General features: G+C 39.7%; 1 protein-coding gene across 2 annotated transcripts in view; it reads right to left on the reverse strand.

Moving 5' to 3' along the window:
* The window catches only part of NFIA (nuclear factor I/A), a 493567-nt gene that overhangs the window by 207868 nt on the left and 268579 nt on the right, over window positions 1-17120 (reverse strand). For both annotated transcript variants that reach the window (XM_015415229.1, XM_015415228.1), the window contains exon 3: window positions 5437-5502. In XM_015415229.1, the coding sequence (XP_015270715.1) occupies window positions 5437-5502 (66 nt within the window). The remainder of the gene's footprint in view (window positions 1-5436; window positions 5503-17120) is intronic.

Below are 17120 nucleotides of genomic sequence, written 5' to 3' on the forward strand. Positions count from 1 at the left end.
AGGACAATCCTGTTCTTTTTTTGAGTAGAGCGGAGAGAGAGAGAGAGAGAGAGAGAGAGAGAGAGAGAGAGAGAGATGGGAGGGAGGGAGGGAGAAAGCGAGAGGAGAAGAAAAAAAGAGGGGAGAGAGAGAGAGAACAAGGAAGGAAGGAAGTACAGAAGGACCCAGCACAGTTGGGGGAGAGGAGGGCACTTCAGAGCCAGCCAAGCGGCGTGACTCCAGTCTCTTTGGGTTCAGGCAGAAGAATATGCAGATCAGCCATCCCAGCGGCTATGGGGCAGTCCAGATGCCCGGCTTACCTGCTGGCTGCTGCTCGCCTCCCGCTGCCTCAGAGCACCCCGATGAGCCCTCCCGTCTGGCTCCGCTCTCTGCAGGAAAGCACCTCCTTGACCGAGCTGAAACTGCTCTGGCGTCCGCGAAGCTCCTCCCAACCTGGCTGCACCCCCACCAATTGCCATCCACTTGGGAGCTGGGGAGGGCCCCGCAGCTGCAGGCCTACGGACAGGCGTTCTCTCTCTCCCTCCCTCCCCACAGCGCCCTGCTACAGAGGGCAGCCGTGGGAGACCGGGAAGAGGAAGGGGACGGGACCAGACTGCGGGGAAGGGCGCACAGGGCGCGTGGGGCAGCTGAGGCGAGCGGTGGCTTCCTGACAGATTTGGAGTGGGGTGGGGTGAGGGGGTGGAGGCGACCTGGCAGCAGCGTCCCTCCCGCCTTTGGCCATCTGTCCCTCGGTGAGGCTGGTTCTCCTTCCCTGCCGGCCTCGACTTGTTTGGCTGAGCGCCAAGGTTTTCTGAGGGGTGGGGCTTGCTGCATGTGTCCACACCCTGGGCTCTTTACTGCAGGAGCATCACTCTGGTGAGCTCCTGCAGGAACCGAGCCCTGTTCGTATCAAAGCAACACATTAAAGCAACACATTAATATACAGACCCGCAACGAAAGACCCCGGTTGATGCTCATTTCTTTCAGCTTCATTAGGTCGCAATCGGTCAGGTGTCCATAACAGTGGGAACTTGTCTAGAGGCCATTTGGAATATACCAGAATCAGTGGGATAAATAGTTGGATGAGCTTCAGGGCACCTGACAGATTGCGACCTGATGAAGCTGAGGGAAATGAGCACCAACAGGGGTCCATTGCCGTGGGTATGTATATTAATGTGTTGCTTTAATGGGTTACCTTAATATGAATGTATCATTGTCCACAAAATAAATAATTTTTGTAAGCCATGTATAAACTATTTTATTGGGAGAGTAATTTTTACTGCAGAGTAAAAAAAAATACAGTGTAACAGTCTTTTAACTTTTTTTGGCTACAGTTTACAAATCACTGTATTTCCATTGTTGTTACTTCTCACCTGGAGATTGGCAGCAATGGTTCCCCAGGATAAAATAACTGCTTTATAGGGTGGACTCTATGGCATTCTATTCAGCTGAGGCCTCTCCCCTCTGGCTTCTGTAGATTCCACCACAAAATATCCAGGAATTTCCAAACCTGGAGCTGGCAACCTAAGTCACGACGGGTCCCAATGAGTTCCCCACTCATTGTAGGCCTTGAATGGGCCTCCTGGCTTTGCCTTTTTATTGACAGAACCAAGCTTGGTTGCCTAGCAACAGCCACTGAGGGAAAAGTTTGTCCCAGAGGAGCCAAGCAGGAGAAGCATCTTTGTCAGGAGAGAGAGCCGTTTTGGCAGTTCATTCTGTCAGGGAAGTGGCCACGGCTGGCAGTGGGAGGGGGAGTGGAGTGGACCCAGCCAATGGCACGTGAGCACTCTTGAGTGGGGGCTGATGGGCCAATGGCTGATGGAGTGCACAGCACAGCCAATGGGAGAGCCAGAAACTGCCAATATTTATATATATATAGGATGACTATATCACAGATGTTACAGTATACAATTTGTGTATTTCAGGACAAAATTTCTGTATTCTGCATAAATGTCTGTATTTTAGATCTGGTTTAGATCTATAAAATAGAGATGGTTTCCCTTTCCTGACACCCCCACAGCCTCTGTCCTTTTCCTGATTCCTTCTCTTCTTCCCACCCACCAGCCAACTACCTTTAGCTGCTCCCTTCTTCAGTATTCCCCTCTTCACTCCTCTTGGCAGCCTCTCCCTGGGTGAAGTTTGGCCTAGTTGCATTGTGGCCAATGACACTGGCCCAGCCCAGATGTGTGGTGGCAACTGTACTGGGCTGTGGGGCCACTGTACTGGACCAGGTGTGTGGTGGCTGCCATCACCAGGCTGGGATGGGTAGTGTGACAGCTGAGCCTGTCCCTCATAAGTTCTCCTCTGATGAGTAGAGGATGGGACCCTTTCAAGGACTGTTTTAGCAAAGTCCACCCCTGCTGCCCCAAGGTTTAAAATCAAGGCTTGGAAGGCTCAGCAATATTGTTGTGGTTGCCTAGCAATCTAAAATGGCCACTCTCAATGGGCATTATTTTATTAAAGTTACAAGTATCTTATATATATATAATAGCAACTGTGTTCCCTGGATATCAATATCTGTGAATCAGGGCCAAACTGACACTAAACAGATTTTCCTGCAAACCTACATTGAGGGAGTTAGATCCCCCCCCCCAAATAAAAAGGCATTGCCTGCACATATGCAGACAACACACTTACCTTTAGTCTTCAGAGCTGCTGGGAGTGGACTGGGAGCCACTCCAGGCCTGGAGCAGCTCTGGATGTATCCTGCTGCTGTTGCCAGATCCAGACTCAAAGGTGGGTGGTGGGGCCTGGAGCTGTGCTGGACTCAGTGATGGGGAGGAGGATAGGATTCCTCCCAGTAGTCTTGAGGGCCTCCACTTGTTTCTATTATTTGGGGTAGTTTTAATCTTCCAATATATTTTGCTTTTTAGATTTCAGATTTGTATGCAAACTAAGGACTTCCTTTAGATGTATAGAGAATCCCCCCCCCCCCAATCTGTCCATAGCTCCATTTTGCTGATCCACACTCTTTGGCCAAGTTTGGAATTAGACATATGATAACTGGAGATAGGATGATCTTGTGTGGGGTGACACACACATTTTATAGGTGTTCTGTCTACATCTGCTTATATCCAGGATAGCCTGATCTACAAGCCTAGAGAAGCTCATATGTAATCACCCAGTTTCTGGAAGGCCAGTTCATTAATAATAGCCATTAATGTGACAAATGTGACCTTTAAAGCTCAGAAAGAGAAGCCACCCCTCCAGACAAGGGTATGACCTTTAAAACCAATCTTCCTCTTCCACATCTGTTTCTCTTTCTTGCACCCTGCTTTTCACTCAGTTATACATACAGTTAAGCACAGATTATTAATGCCACCCTGCTTCTCATCCATTTCATTTTCATGCACTTTATATCATTTCTTTCATGAGTGTTCTCTCTTTTTGGACCCCATGGCTCCTCTTTCCCAATATGATGCAGTGGATACAGTGTCAGACTAGGAACTGGCAGCATGAAACTCAGTGGGTGACCTTGAGCCAGTCGGTGTCTTCTGGTCTAATGTGCCTCACATGGTTATTGTGAGGATGAAATTAGAAGAAAAAGAACTTGAACCTGGTATACTGCCCAGAGCTGTTTGTAAAAAGGGTGGATAAGATACAGGTTTCCCACATTTCCTCCTCACCACCCAGTCCCCCATTTATCTCAGCTATCCTTGTACACCTATCTCTGGCACAAAATGTGGACATGTGTAGTTAAGAATATATATACAATACTGCCAATTAGTTTCAATAGTATCTACACTGACCTTCTTTGATGAAAGGCATGCTCTTAATAAACCTGTTCCCATGACCACAAAAATACCTGTGACTACAATTTATTTCCCATATTTCATATCAATGTGAGCTTTTTGATCACCACCTAATTAAAAGTAAACATGAAAATTCCATGTATTTGCTGTTGTATATTACTAATTAACCATATTAACACTCCATGGATTTGGTGAAGCATACAGGCTAAAAATTTGCTATGATCTGGGATATTCCTTCAAATTTTGCCTCTGCTATGAACTCTTTATGTAGTCTTAGACAGGCCACTGTCTCTAAAATCCTCAACTGCAATATGCAGACGGTTAATATTGGCCTACCTTACAAGGCTGTTGAGAGGAGTGGAAATGCTACATAAATGCTAAAAATCAATATTCAATGAAGGCACATGCTAAAATGCCACTCAAATAAATCCCTGCCAAGTGAAATCAATTAACTGTGCCTGAACTGCCCTTTTTGGGGGTTTTCAAACTTTCCTTTGACTCACGAAGTGTGCCCAACCCTATGTAAATAAATAATTAAGTAGTTGAATGAATTCTTAAGCTACATTAACAAGTTCAGTACAATTTACCAGAAAGGTGGACAAACTAGTTTTGTGAGTTGCTACATGTCATTGTTTGGTACTTCATACTGTTAGGAAGAACAAGGTGCCTTTCATTTCTAAGATAAAGTTAAGTTACTTGCAACTTAAAGCACAAAGAATGCATTCTAATTTTTTTTAAAGTTTGATTTGAATACTGAAGACTTGTTGAAATAATGCATTCTCATTTTTTAAATGAGAATTGTAATATCAACTTCTGGCTATCAAATCATAAAAAATACAGGCTGATTATAGATGTTGGTGGACTTGCATGCTTACACATACTATCCCAGTACTAGCCTTTGCAGTTTTCTATAATTTACTGGTTTCCCCCCTGAAAGAGGATTGTGAGCTTCATCACATTGTTCTATGCAATGTCTGGACTGCAAGTACATGACAAGAAATCACATGACATCAAAGTGAAGAGACAAGAAGAGGAGGCCCAGAATCAGGTCCTCACTGGTGACAACGCCAGGAACATGGATCATAGGACAAGAACATTGGGGACTAGGAGATAAGCCAAGCACCGGAAAGTGTACACAGAAAGCAGCAAGCCAAGGATCAAAGCCATAGAGGAATTATTTCCATTAATGAGTGGCCTAACCTCACTGTATGCATACAAGGACAGGCAGGAAGCATGGTGCCCTTTCTGTCTACACAATGACTCCTTCCAGAAGGAAGCAAAAGAAAAGAGGCAGCACTATATGAACTACAATCTTCCTGAGGGTCCCTATGCAAGGGATGACCACTAGTACCGACACCAATAAAAAAAGTATATAAGTACAGAGCTTAAATAAGTAGTCTGAAAGTATGTAAGTGTGCCCAGTATTACTAGGGAAGGGATAGGCAACAGTAGCCCACTAAAGCCTTTTACATGGCACACAAGTAATCAAAACAAGCCTTTGAGTTGTTGTTATCATCTCCCAGACCACTGTATCCTCCCATCAGGTCTGAGGCAAGTTCCTGAGGTGCTGGAGCTCAGTTGTTCCAGTGAAGCAATATTCTAAGTCACAGCCTCTATCCTCCACTGTTGTGGCACATTTAATTTTTTTTTTAAGTCACAAGAATGATCAATTATCTCTTCAAAGCACCTGCAGGCACAGACTTACCATTTTCTGGCTGGTCCTTAATATCAGCATCAGTTGGCTGGCTCGGACTTTCAGACTGACTTGAATCTGAAAAATATAAAAGATGGTCAAAAATGACAGGATTCCACTACGGAAAAGTGGCAGATGTTCTCCAAAATCTGAATTAGCAAATGAAATATATTAGACATTTCTGTACAATTAATAGATGGAAAGTAGGCAGAGTAATCTCTTTGCATGTTTTTATGAATATACTGGAAGTGAAGTAATTGATTTCTGATTTCTCAAACCTTGCTGTATATGAGAAATCGTACACAATCAAAATTTATAATCAAGCAAGATCTTAAAATTGCCCAGACAACCAAGAACATTGGATTTGTAACCTTCCACTGAGTTGGTATGTTTTTACTATTGTAATCATTTTCAATGTGCTAATGACTTCCAGTTGAGAAATTAACCTTTCCATGCTGGTGTGTGTGTGTAACTATTCTTTCTATCAAATTTGGTGTAGTTTGGTGTAGTGGTTAAGTGTGTGGACTCTAATCTGGGAGAACCAGGTTTGATTCCCCACTCCTCCACTTGCAGCTGCTGGATGACCTTGGGCAAACCATAGTTCTGTCAGAGCTGTCCTTGAAATGGCAGTTCTTGAAAGAGCTCTCTCAGCCCCACCTACCTCACAGGGTGTCTGTTGTGGGGAGGGGAAGGGGAAGGAGTTTGTAAGACGCACTGAGACTCCAAGTGAAGGGAGGGATATAAATCCAATCTCCTCCTCCTCCTCCTCCTCCTCCTCCTCCTCCTCCTCCTGTTCTTCTTCTAATTTACCCTACAAAGGCACTCTACAATGGCTTCGGGAACATTACAGAACTATTACAGCAACAGAAACTCAGGAGTAAATCTAAGATTAAGGAGCAACTCCAAGCATAATTTCTTGTAAATAAGTGATGCTACAATCAGAAAGGTTTGCTTCCAAATAGATACAGTTAGGATCAGGGTGTAACTGAATTCAGCAGTACTATGCAAATCAAAAACTTGAAGGCATAATATTATTCTGGAAAGTGACTTCTTTATGAACATTTATATATGAGAATATTAGCACATGCAACCAAGTTAGAAATGAACATTCATGAACCACTAAAAAGCTTTTGGTTTTTAATAACACATATTGGCACATGAACTAGTTTCTGACATAGTGGTGTTTTAATCTATGATGTGTAAATGACATGAGAATTAGCCCAGACCTAAACTGAATTGCTGCAGTGTAATGCCACTGATTCCAAACATTCTTCTAGTCAACAGTAATTTGGAAGAAAAACAAAGCTTAAAAATGAACTTTGAAATTAAAACATACTTTTAAAGTACATTCATTCATTCATTCATTTATGTATTAGATTTATATCCCGCCCTCCCCCGTAGGGCTCAGGGCGGCTTACACAGTAAAAGATCTTACCATAGTAAAACATCAATTTAAATTACATTTAAAATAAGTTTTACAGTTTAAAAACAATAAATACAATACATTAAAGTGCTCAACAATCTCAGAGCCTCGGGAGATGTCGACCGCATCCACTTCCAACACCCTGGTAGGCATTTCGTGTCCTTAATATTGGGTGTCAATTCCGGTGTTTCTTCATTCCATCCTAGGGCCCTTCCCCCCCCCCAATGATGGTAATAACAGGGGGGGTGGCGGCGGCCCCTAATCGAAAGCCTGGTGGAAGATCTCCGTCTTGCAGGCCCTGCGGAACTGTACCAGATCCCGCAGGGCCCTGATCTCCTCCGGGAGCTCGTTCCACCAGGTGGGGGCCGCCACCGAAAAAGCCCTAGCCCTCGTGACGGTCAATTTAGCATCTTTGGGGCCAATTTAGCATCTTTGGGGCCTGGCACAGTCAATATGTGTACACTAATTAATCCAGATATTCAGCAGAGCATCTTACCGAGCCTTCCTCAAACAGTCCAGTCTTATAATATGCATGTAGGGTGTTTGATTCTCAACCTGCCACACAATCTCCCAGCAAGTTATTTTGCTAACTTTACATGTTCTAGTAAATGTTAATGTTGGGGAACATTTAGAAATGTTCCTTCTCATGTGTATATATCTTTTGCTCTTTGATTTGCATGTAGGAAATTGCATGACTGAATCCATGTTTTAAAATCTTCTAGCAGATGGGAACCTACAGTGCTCATGGGATTGTACCATGTCTTGGTACCTCAGAGAAGGTAAAGTCTAAATAAATAAGCATATTTTATTATTGTATACTGTAAAAACCTAGTAGAAGAAGAGAAGAGATTGGATTTATACCCTGCCCTTCACTCAGAGTCTCAGAGCGGCCTACAAACTCCTTTTCCTTCCCCTCCCCACAACAAAAACCCTGTGAGGTAGACGGGACTAAGAGAGCTCTGAGAAAACTGTCTTTGAGGGAACAGCTCTGACGGAACTATGGCTTGCCCAAGGTCATCCAGCAGCAGCAAGTGGAGGAGTGGGGAATCTAACCCGGTTCTCCCAGATTAAAGTCCATGTACTTAACCACTACACCAAACTGGCTCTAACAATGGATAAAGATAATTTAATAAGTACAGGATATTTTAATAATAAACTCTTAACAGTTCTGGGTCAAATACAATAAGCAGAGGGGGGAAATAATGAATTGGATCCAAACTAAATTTTTCACTAACAGAAGGTGCAATTTCTGTCCATTTCCTCTTTCTGCTACAGGCCCCCCCATTGTTTTGCATGTTTCCCTATCTCAAAAGAGCAGTATTTCATGGAAATGTAGTGGGAGAGGTGAGATAGGAAATTTCTGTCCAACTGAAAGAAAATTTATTTTGGATCCACCCCAGTGTTACAGTGGAATTATGACCTCATGAATATTTGCGATCTACACAAATATATATATTAAATAGTTCACATTGATTAAAAATGTATACATATTGGTAGACATAAATATGGTAGATATTGATGAATTTAACAGATCATAATAAATAGTATAGGGTGAATTAAGGGGGGAAAGGAAGATTAGAGATTTTTCTCAATGTAACTGAAGAACTATATATGTGTTTGTAAAGTGCCATCAAGTTGCAGTCAACTTATGTCAACTCCATAGGGTTTTCAAGGCAAGTAGAGATGGTCTGCCATTGCCTTCCTCTGCAAAGTCTTCCTTGGTAGTTTCCCTCCAAAGTACCAACATACCTTAGCTTCCAAGATCTGACAAATATCAGACTATACTATACAATTCCACATCCCAGAAGAATTATATAGTAATTGTAAATTTCCATTATTGGGATTTTTATTTTATAATTTTATGATAAATGAGAATTATAAACATAGTTTTCTAAAAAGAAGTAGTAAAAAAAAAGAGATGTTGGGGTCACAACATCATCTCATACATGAATTTAGGACCTATATTAGCACAGCAAGAATGATGACATTATCTCCCGTGACTGCTGTTATTTTATCTTATTTGGACTTGACATAGAAATGTCTCAGGATTACAGTTATCCCTTTTCATATCTTGGCTTGTTGGGCCTCACTGTTTGGAAAAGGTTTTTTGGGTTTTTTTGTTAAATCCTATTGACCAAGATGCAAAGAACCATGCAACTATTTCTGTGTGCCCAAGAGGGCTATTTGCAAACAGCAGCCTGCCATATTACATGGCAAACCAGTCTGGACACTGTGACGATGTCAAAAGCAGTTTTTCATCGGCATCAAATACTGAAACAAACAAAATTCCAACTAGAAATGCCTAAACTAGCCCTTTAAACCTTGGTGTCTGTAACTCTTGCAAATACATAGCAACAAACTGAGAAAAACACTTCAAAATGTCCTGTAATCTATAAAAAATTAGGATTGATTTACCCAGCAGGAGAATAAGGTAGGAATGAGGTGTCAGAATACTGTGGTGGCAGAATGCCTTTCAAATGGAGGAAATTTGATTTCTAATGTTGCCTTAGACAATGTTATTAATGCTTGTTGTTAATGGTAAATGCCTTTCTTCAAATAAACTTAGTTATTAATTATAGAAATTAACTGTTTAAAGCAAACCTATATTTGAGTTCACCAGAAGAACCACATTGTTCCTTTTTATTATTTTAATGATTTAATGAAAAAAACTTGAGTTGTAAAAAACTTAAATTTTCATTCCCCACTATATATTGATATTGTAGAAAAGCAGAGTTTTATTTTATCACTTAAGATGGAATTGCTTGAGAAATGGAATTCTATAGATTTGTATCTTGCACAGAATTCAGATATTATATATAACAGTTAAAGAAAAAAATTGCACAAACCTGGGCTATTGCCAGGTTTGTATATACACCACATTCCTTGCTCTTACCTCTCCCTTCTCATGCTGAAAACTGTGGTTAAACATTAGCTCATCTTGCCATGATATACAAATATAGGTGTGATGTTAAACCTGTTCATTTTACCCCATCCCCCTAGTTACCAGGATTCTACAGACAGGTGAAACCCTGGTTTAAGATCCTCCTTACTGGAGCAAAAGGAACTAACTCTTGTTAATCCGAGTGCCTGTATTCATATGTCTCAAGCAAGGTGTGTTAACCCAGGGGTGCAAGATGCATGCACAAAACCCCAAACATGCCAGATTCATGTGCATCTTTCCATAATCATATTTAAACATGATTTTAATGCATCCTTACTTGAGAACAACTCCCACGGGATTTTAGTAAGACTGTCCTCTGTTTCAAACCTGCTTATGACTGGGGTGCATGCAGTGCTTACATTTTGGGTGCTATTCTTTCAAGTGGCACTTCATACTTCTGGGGTGGGATATAGATCTTAAAATAATGTGTATATACGAAATGAAAAATTCAGTTACATCTCTTTCCTTTCATCTTCCCATCATCCTTCCATGATTCCATAATATTTACAACTAAAATAATGTATGGGTAAAAAGGAAATGAGTACAAACAGCTCCATTTTCTAGAGACTTGGTATGTGATGCATTAGTCCGCCATGAAATCGGAATCCTGTAGTTTATACTTTACCCTATTTATATATATTAAACAAATCTAAAAATGTAATTTCAAAATAACATAACATGAAGATTCCCCCCCCAAAAAATAATAAGTAGGTGAGCTAGGCTACCACTAATATCAACCACACACAAATTTATTTGGGATTAGATTCTTTGATTAAATGAATAATCTTGTTGCCAGGGAAAAAGCTTTGGTCTATCAGACTAAATGGCTTGCTCCATTAAAAATATCCAGATATAGCAGAAGAGAGTCTTGGGATCCAGTGCTCGAAATTTGTATCCTAAAGTCTATGCTTAATTCTAGAAATTCTTGAAGAAGACAAACCAAGCAAACTATTTCAAGAACATAATTCAGGGGTCCCGAAAATGGTGCCCCTGAGTGCCATAGTGCCCAGTACAACTTTTCTAGCATCTGCCAAGTGCTTTTAGAAAGTGAGTGGGACCAGGTGGGCTTTTGCCTGGTAGGGCTTCTGACTGGCTACTGGAGATTTGATGGGACTTGCAGATTTTTAAAAGCAAAAGAGGACATATTTCAAGACTGACTACTTCAAACAAGTGATCACTATGATGAATCTCATTTTAAATACCTCTACAATTTAAGATATAATAATTGCTACTAACTAGGAATATTCTTAACCGTCCAACCCAAAATGAGGACATTTCCATCAGTTTTTTTAAAGGAGACCAAAAGAGGATGGACACCAAAAAAGAAAAAAGAAAAAAGAAAGAGGACATGTCCTCTAAAAAGAGGACATCTGGTAAACCCTACTCTTTACTGCAAGACTGAATGTCAGCTGTGTGTCAGCAAAAAGTATTTTAAATTAATATATTTATTTTAAAAGGCTTAATGTCAAGGAGAATTCCTGCCTGGAATGTTGAGTTATGTGTAACCTCTCTTTCTGAGATTCTGTGGTTGGCTCCACTCCATGTGGCAACCATTTTGTGGTTGTACCCACCACCCTATGTCAGAATTCGAAAGTGACTGCAGGCTCAAAAAATTTGGGGATGCCTGACATAACTTCATAAATTCTGTTCAGATAACAAAGATAATTTGTCACACATACCAGTACTTCAGTACTGAAGTATAAAGAAGAAAACTAATAAATCATTATAAAATGCAAGCTTCCTATAATAGTTCAAATCAGTTTTTTTTAAGGGGGAGGTCACATGGTATGGTCCCATTCAGTGGCAAGATGTCTGTAAGTTCCATTCTTTCGCATTCCTAAAACCCATAAAAATTCAGCTATGTCATTAATATGGTGAGGATATGAAATTTCCCAATAGTTAATTAATGAAAATTAAAGGTAACTATCATAAGCATTTGAATTAATATTGTATCCACGTTAGCCATTAATTTAAATTTCTTCTTTCCCTTCCTCTTTCTACACACACACACAAGGAAAAACAAAATGTTGCTATTACCTCATCATCTTGCACTCTTTATAACTGTTTTCCCCCCAGTGATTGTGTTACTACTAGCTATATTCTCCTATAATAACTAAAAGCAGCTCTTGAAATAGAAAACCATACAGAATCTAGTTGGAAGTCTTTTTCAAATTCATCTTCATTATAGAAATAGTTTCACTGATGTGTTAAGCTATGTCTAGTAACAAGACTTACAAAATTATATAAACAGAATTGGTAAAATCCAACCAAATGTAAGATTTTTTTTTAAAATGTATTCATTTCAGTGGGATTGAGTTAAACACAAGTACAATTCAATGCGATTTCAAATGGATTGTTACCAGTGCTCAAACTTGAATATATTACATGAAACTACATGCATTATATTGAAGAGTTAGAAGAATGTGTTTGCATTTTATTCAGGAATCTAGTTTTAAGAAACTTTAGCTGTTAGATCAGTATAAATTTCACAGTGTTCAGGAGATTGAAGAAGTCTATGAGTAGGGTTTAGACAGCACAAAACAGAGCTATGTGGTGATACTACTAAGTATACTAAGCAACAAATAATAAATGAATACAAAAATAGAACGGAAGCAATATTATTTTCTATTATTCTGATGAATAAACTGGGAACCAGATTAGGAAAATATTTGGCTTCTGATGTAGCATCTGATTCCATGCTCAGGTTTTCTAGACTTTTTTAACCCTTACAGATAGGATTTATGACTTTCACAGACATAGTAATATTATATCAAAATCCTAACTCTAATCCTGAAACTTTATCAGTTTCTGAAATCACAGATAACTGCAGCCTTTTACCTAACCTGGTGGCTTCTTGTTCTTTTTCATTTGGAGTCCTGCCTTCTATTTTTCCAGTAAGAGTCTGGGAACATGGATAAGTAAATTATAACTCTGTTAATAATCAACATTGAGAAGAATCTTGGTGATCCTGACCCATAAAAATGAATTTCTATAGGGTAATAAAACTGAAATATATATTTTCAGAAGGCTATAAATAAGAGATTTAAATAAAATATTATTAGGATGAATGTAGATAATTTGATCACTGAACTGAGTATGTGGAAGACCTCCACTGAAAATCTGATCTATGGTGTTTGATCCATGAACTTTCACACATCCAAGTGACTCCTAGTTGTTGGAATGAGAGTGCAATCTTTAGAATGTAATTTTAGTGAACTCAAAATATGTTTAGTAATAGGGCATAGTGAAGTCAAAATACACCTTTCTTCAGTGGATAAGACTGAAACAGCATAACTCTCACCAATGCCACTCTCTACTCCCCTTCCTTCACAACACCATCATTCCAATAGGCATGGTGGACTGACCACTGACATTTACTAGTTAGTTGAGAACAAGAACTGGTAGTCCAAGGCATGGACATTACGGAATCTCTCTATTTCTCCTGCTTATTTGTAAGGCTTGAATAATTTCTAGAATGTGAGGTGATCCCTTGATGATTGTATAAGAGCTAGAAGATCTAGAGACAATAAACTAGGACATGGAAACAACCCCAAATTTCAGTTTGAACTTGACGTAATAGATAAATCAAGGTACAGCACCCATATTTCAAACAGCATGTCACAGGGATGAGTCTGTACTCCCTCAGGAGAACTTTTGATGTACAAGACAATCTTAGGGTACTTCCACTGGTAATACCTAAAACTGTTGCTTACATTAGGCACTAACCCAGAAAGTAGATAAAATGAAGACTTTCCGCCCTTGCACCCTCTTAACTCGTGCCATGTTCAAATTATCCTCCAGCAACAAAATTTATTTCAATATTTGGTTCAATATATTATATGCTCTAATGACCCTAGCCTTGAATCTCAAAGTTCTCTTTAACGAGCCCATTTACCCTAAGTTGTATCCCATCAGCTCCTGAGAAAAAGATGCTACACAGTGGCAAAATCACAGGAACACTAGTCGTATTTTTATGAGAGGATTTTTAATTCCCACACGTTGGGAAAGAGATTATCTTTGCTAATGGAAATGTAAATCAAAGCTTGCTGTTGTTTATTCCAGACAGACATTTGTGCGTTAAGTCTGTTTATCAGGCAACACTCTGTCTAAGCCAGGACATAGTCAGCCTTTGTAAGAAGATGTATGCAAATATATTTCCCAGGAGTCCTAGCCACAAACTTTTGTTGCCAACCCCCCTTACCTTGGACTTGTTACTTTACCAGTAAAATTGTACTAAGCCAGCCCCATAAGTAGATGAGCAAAAACAACTAGCTAGACTATGCTGATGAGCATGAATGAAACCAAAACATGTGCGCACAATCTGCTGCCCTTTATTCTAAGAAGACTTTGTGTATTACATCTGTTTAGCAACCAATACTTTGTCCGAGTTATCAAGCTTTGTAAGAGGTAATGGCACAGAATTCCCATAAACACCAGTAAAACGTCTGCACTCAAAATTCTGATCTTTAACAATATCCCAAAAATCTATATCCTTATTTACTCTTCTAGAGAATAATTAATTTGTTCATTGCTCCTTTTTATATATTTAAGCATTCATTCTTTTTTAAAAAATAAATGCCTTTGATTTAATGCTAGAACAGACTTCATCTAAAGCAGTAAATATTAATTTTTGCCTTAATCAAAACTATTACAAAGGTTTCTGCTTTTAGAAATTCTTCAACATAATGCAACTATGCTTTTTAAAAAATTCAAGAAGAGAAAAATCCGTAACCCAAGGGAATTAAACTCAAATTTTCAGGCCTCCTCTTCCCATTAGACAAATAAACACTTTGGACTTCACTTGTTTGTATTCTCCTCAGTAGTGTTGTATGCATCAGCAACTAAAAACAAAGAAACTTTTGGCTGCTCAGACAAAATGCAGAAGCTCCCCAAACAACGAAGCGGGGGGGGCTGGGAAGCATTCAAAAAGTCTGACAGTCCATTCAATATACGGATGATGGCCATAATGCATCCAGGGTCCCCTTGCTAATTAAATATGCATTGGCACAGTTTTGATCGATGCAAGCCATGGATCAGATGACACACCTGCAAAATCCTGAGCCCAGAGCTCCCAGGAAAAAAAAGGGAAAATACAGCCTGTCTCCTTATCTTTGTTTTCAAAGGCTCTCGATTTCTGTGCTTAGATATCTAATTTAATTCTCTCACCCCTCAGCAAACTGGATTAGGAAAGTCAATACTGCCTTTGTGCATCGACAGGAACACACAGCTTTCCTTTTATTCAATTTAGCTATGACCTTTAGACAAAGATAATGACAACTGTCTAAAAGAAAGGTACGGCTACAAGGAAGGAGCTCTTGAGGAGGCCCCCTTCAGCCTCCTGCAGTTCTTCCACTCTACATTTGCCTGCAAGTCGAGTCAAAAAACACATAAAAGCCCCCATTTTGTAAGCAGCTAATGTTGAGGCTAATCTTTAAAGCCCTGCATACTTCTACGGACAACTTTTTGCTTAGTAGCAAACTCCTGAATTCAAAGTCACTTGCTAACTATTTGCCAATAAAATTTAACAGTGGCTCCAATAATATATTTTATAAAGGCATGGCTTTTAAAAAGGCTACAGCCATTGATAGATTTGAAAAAAAGAATTTGAAGCAAATCCCAGGAAAATATACAATTGGGTATAATACTGGGGAAAGTACTTGCATCTCAAAGTCAAACACTGAATTTTTACTATAATCTGTGAAGATTCTGTGAAAAATATGCCACAAAATCTTATAAACAGTCCACCTTTCTCTACATATCACATTTGCAATGGTGTCAAAGGGGCTAGAAGTAACCTGATTTCCCTCAGTCCACTAAACCATCCTTGGGTGGTAACAAAATGTTCAATAGCTATAGATTACTGCTAACGTTCATTTTTTAAAAATTGGTTACTAATAATTTGGTTTTTTTAAAACCAACACAGTATCATCCAGAAACGTTTAATGGTATATGGTATACCGTTTTTAGAGTCCTCTTCCTCCATGTTAGAATATGCTCTGTAATCACAAGTCCTTATTTTTCTGAAATATGCCACATATATGCCTGGGGGTGGGGAGAACATTTACATTGCATTACAGAAAAATATTATTGAAAGTCTGGTTTCCTGAATACCCCAGTCTGCCAAAATATAAAGAATATTTAAATGACAAAGGGAACCATATAGGTCAACAATGTCTGCCCTTCTATTAAAGAGAAATATAAAGTCATAAATCATCACCATAAAGTCCAAACTGAAAAAACACATTCAAATTAAACACTCCTTCCTTTCACTCGTTTTCTGTACCCCTTCACAACCAATTTACATTATTCACTTCTATGAATTCTAACGTGATTTAAATTTATTGGGTCATTAAAATTTTTTAGAGAGCTTCCAATTGGATCTGTATGGCTTTCCAGACATATGCAGAGCTCAGTTATTTAAAATTAATTGCAGTACAATAATTTTAAATTACTTCACACTGTACTGATCTCAAGTGCTTTGAAATATTTGAATCATTGTCTTTAAAGCAATCAAAGTTCTGATGCATATGAACCCCCAAAAGGAGTTTCAGACGCTGATTGGGCCTTTCATTAGATGTCAAAAAGCAGGTGATTATAGAGAGACTGATGTCAATCACAGGATTCCAAATTTTAAAATCATTATAGATCTTTTTATACTCTATGTCTATTCCCAAACTCCTACTCTGTATGCAATCTGAATTATCTTAAACTGCAAATATTAATATATATAATAGTCAACATATCCCCATCTGCAGATACTTAAATATGCATACCAAAGCCATGTACTGACTACAGACATTTTTCTGAAACTTGCAGCACCCTCAGGTTTGTAGAAAGATCAAAACCCCAGGAAAAACGGGAGGATGAAATCAACCAAAACAAAGGAGAACTTGTCTGTGCGTTCACACACAATGCACCTCTTTAGGAGGTGCTGCTGTTTCCCTCTCTCCTCCTTTCTCTGAGCGGAGAACAAGAGCTCACCACAATGGTGGCATCAGAGACAAAAAGTCAAGCGTCACCTGAGTAGGGCACAGAAGAGGTGATGCTGCTGCTTCACCCTCCTCTTCTCCTGATGGGCCCACATCTGAGTGACCTGTGAGTGACCAACCTGAGGGTTGATCTGAGACACTGACAGCAGCAGCATCCCTTTTGAGCACTTCCAGGATGAGCATGCAACAAAGGAACTGGATATGTGAGGCCAGCAAGGAGGGCTGTCTGTTTGCATTGGGCCTGCAGAAAGGAGAGTGGAGAATAGGCAAACAGGCATAACAGTGATGGGGGGGTAGGCTGAATGGCAAAGAGGTAATTAGATGGGAAGAATGGTGAGGAAGG

This window comes from Gekko japonicus, unplaced genomic scaffold (genome assembly GCF_001447785.1).
Source record: "Gekko japonicus isolate JY-2015 unplaced genomic scaffold, Gekko_japonicus_V1.1 scaffold199, whole genome shotgun sequence".
Taxonomy (NCBI): Eukaryota; Metazoa; Chordata; class Lepidosauria; order Squamata; family Gekkonidae; genus Gekko; species Gekko japonicus.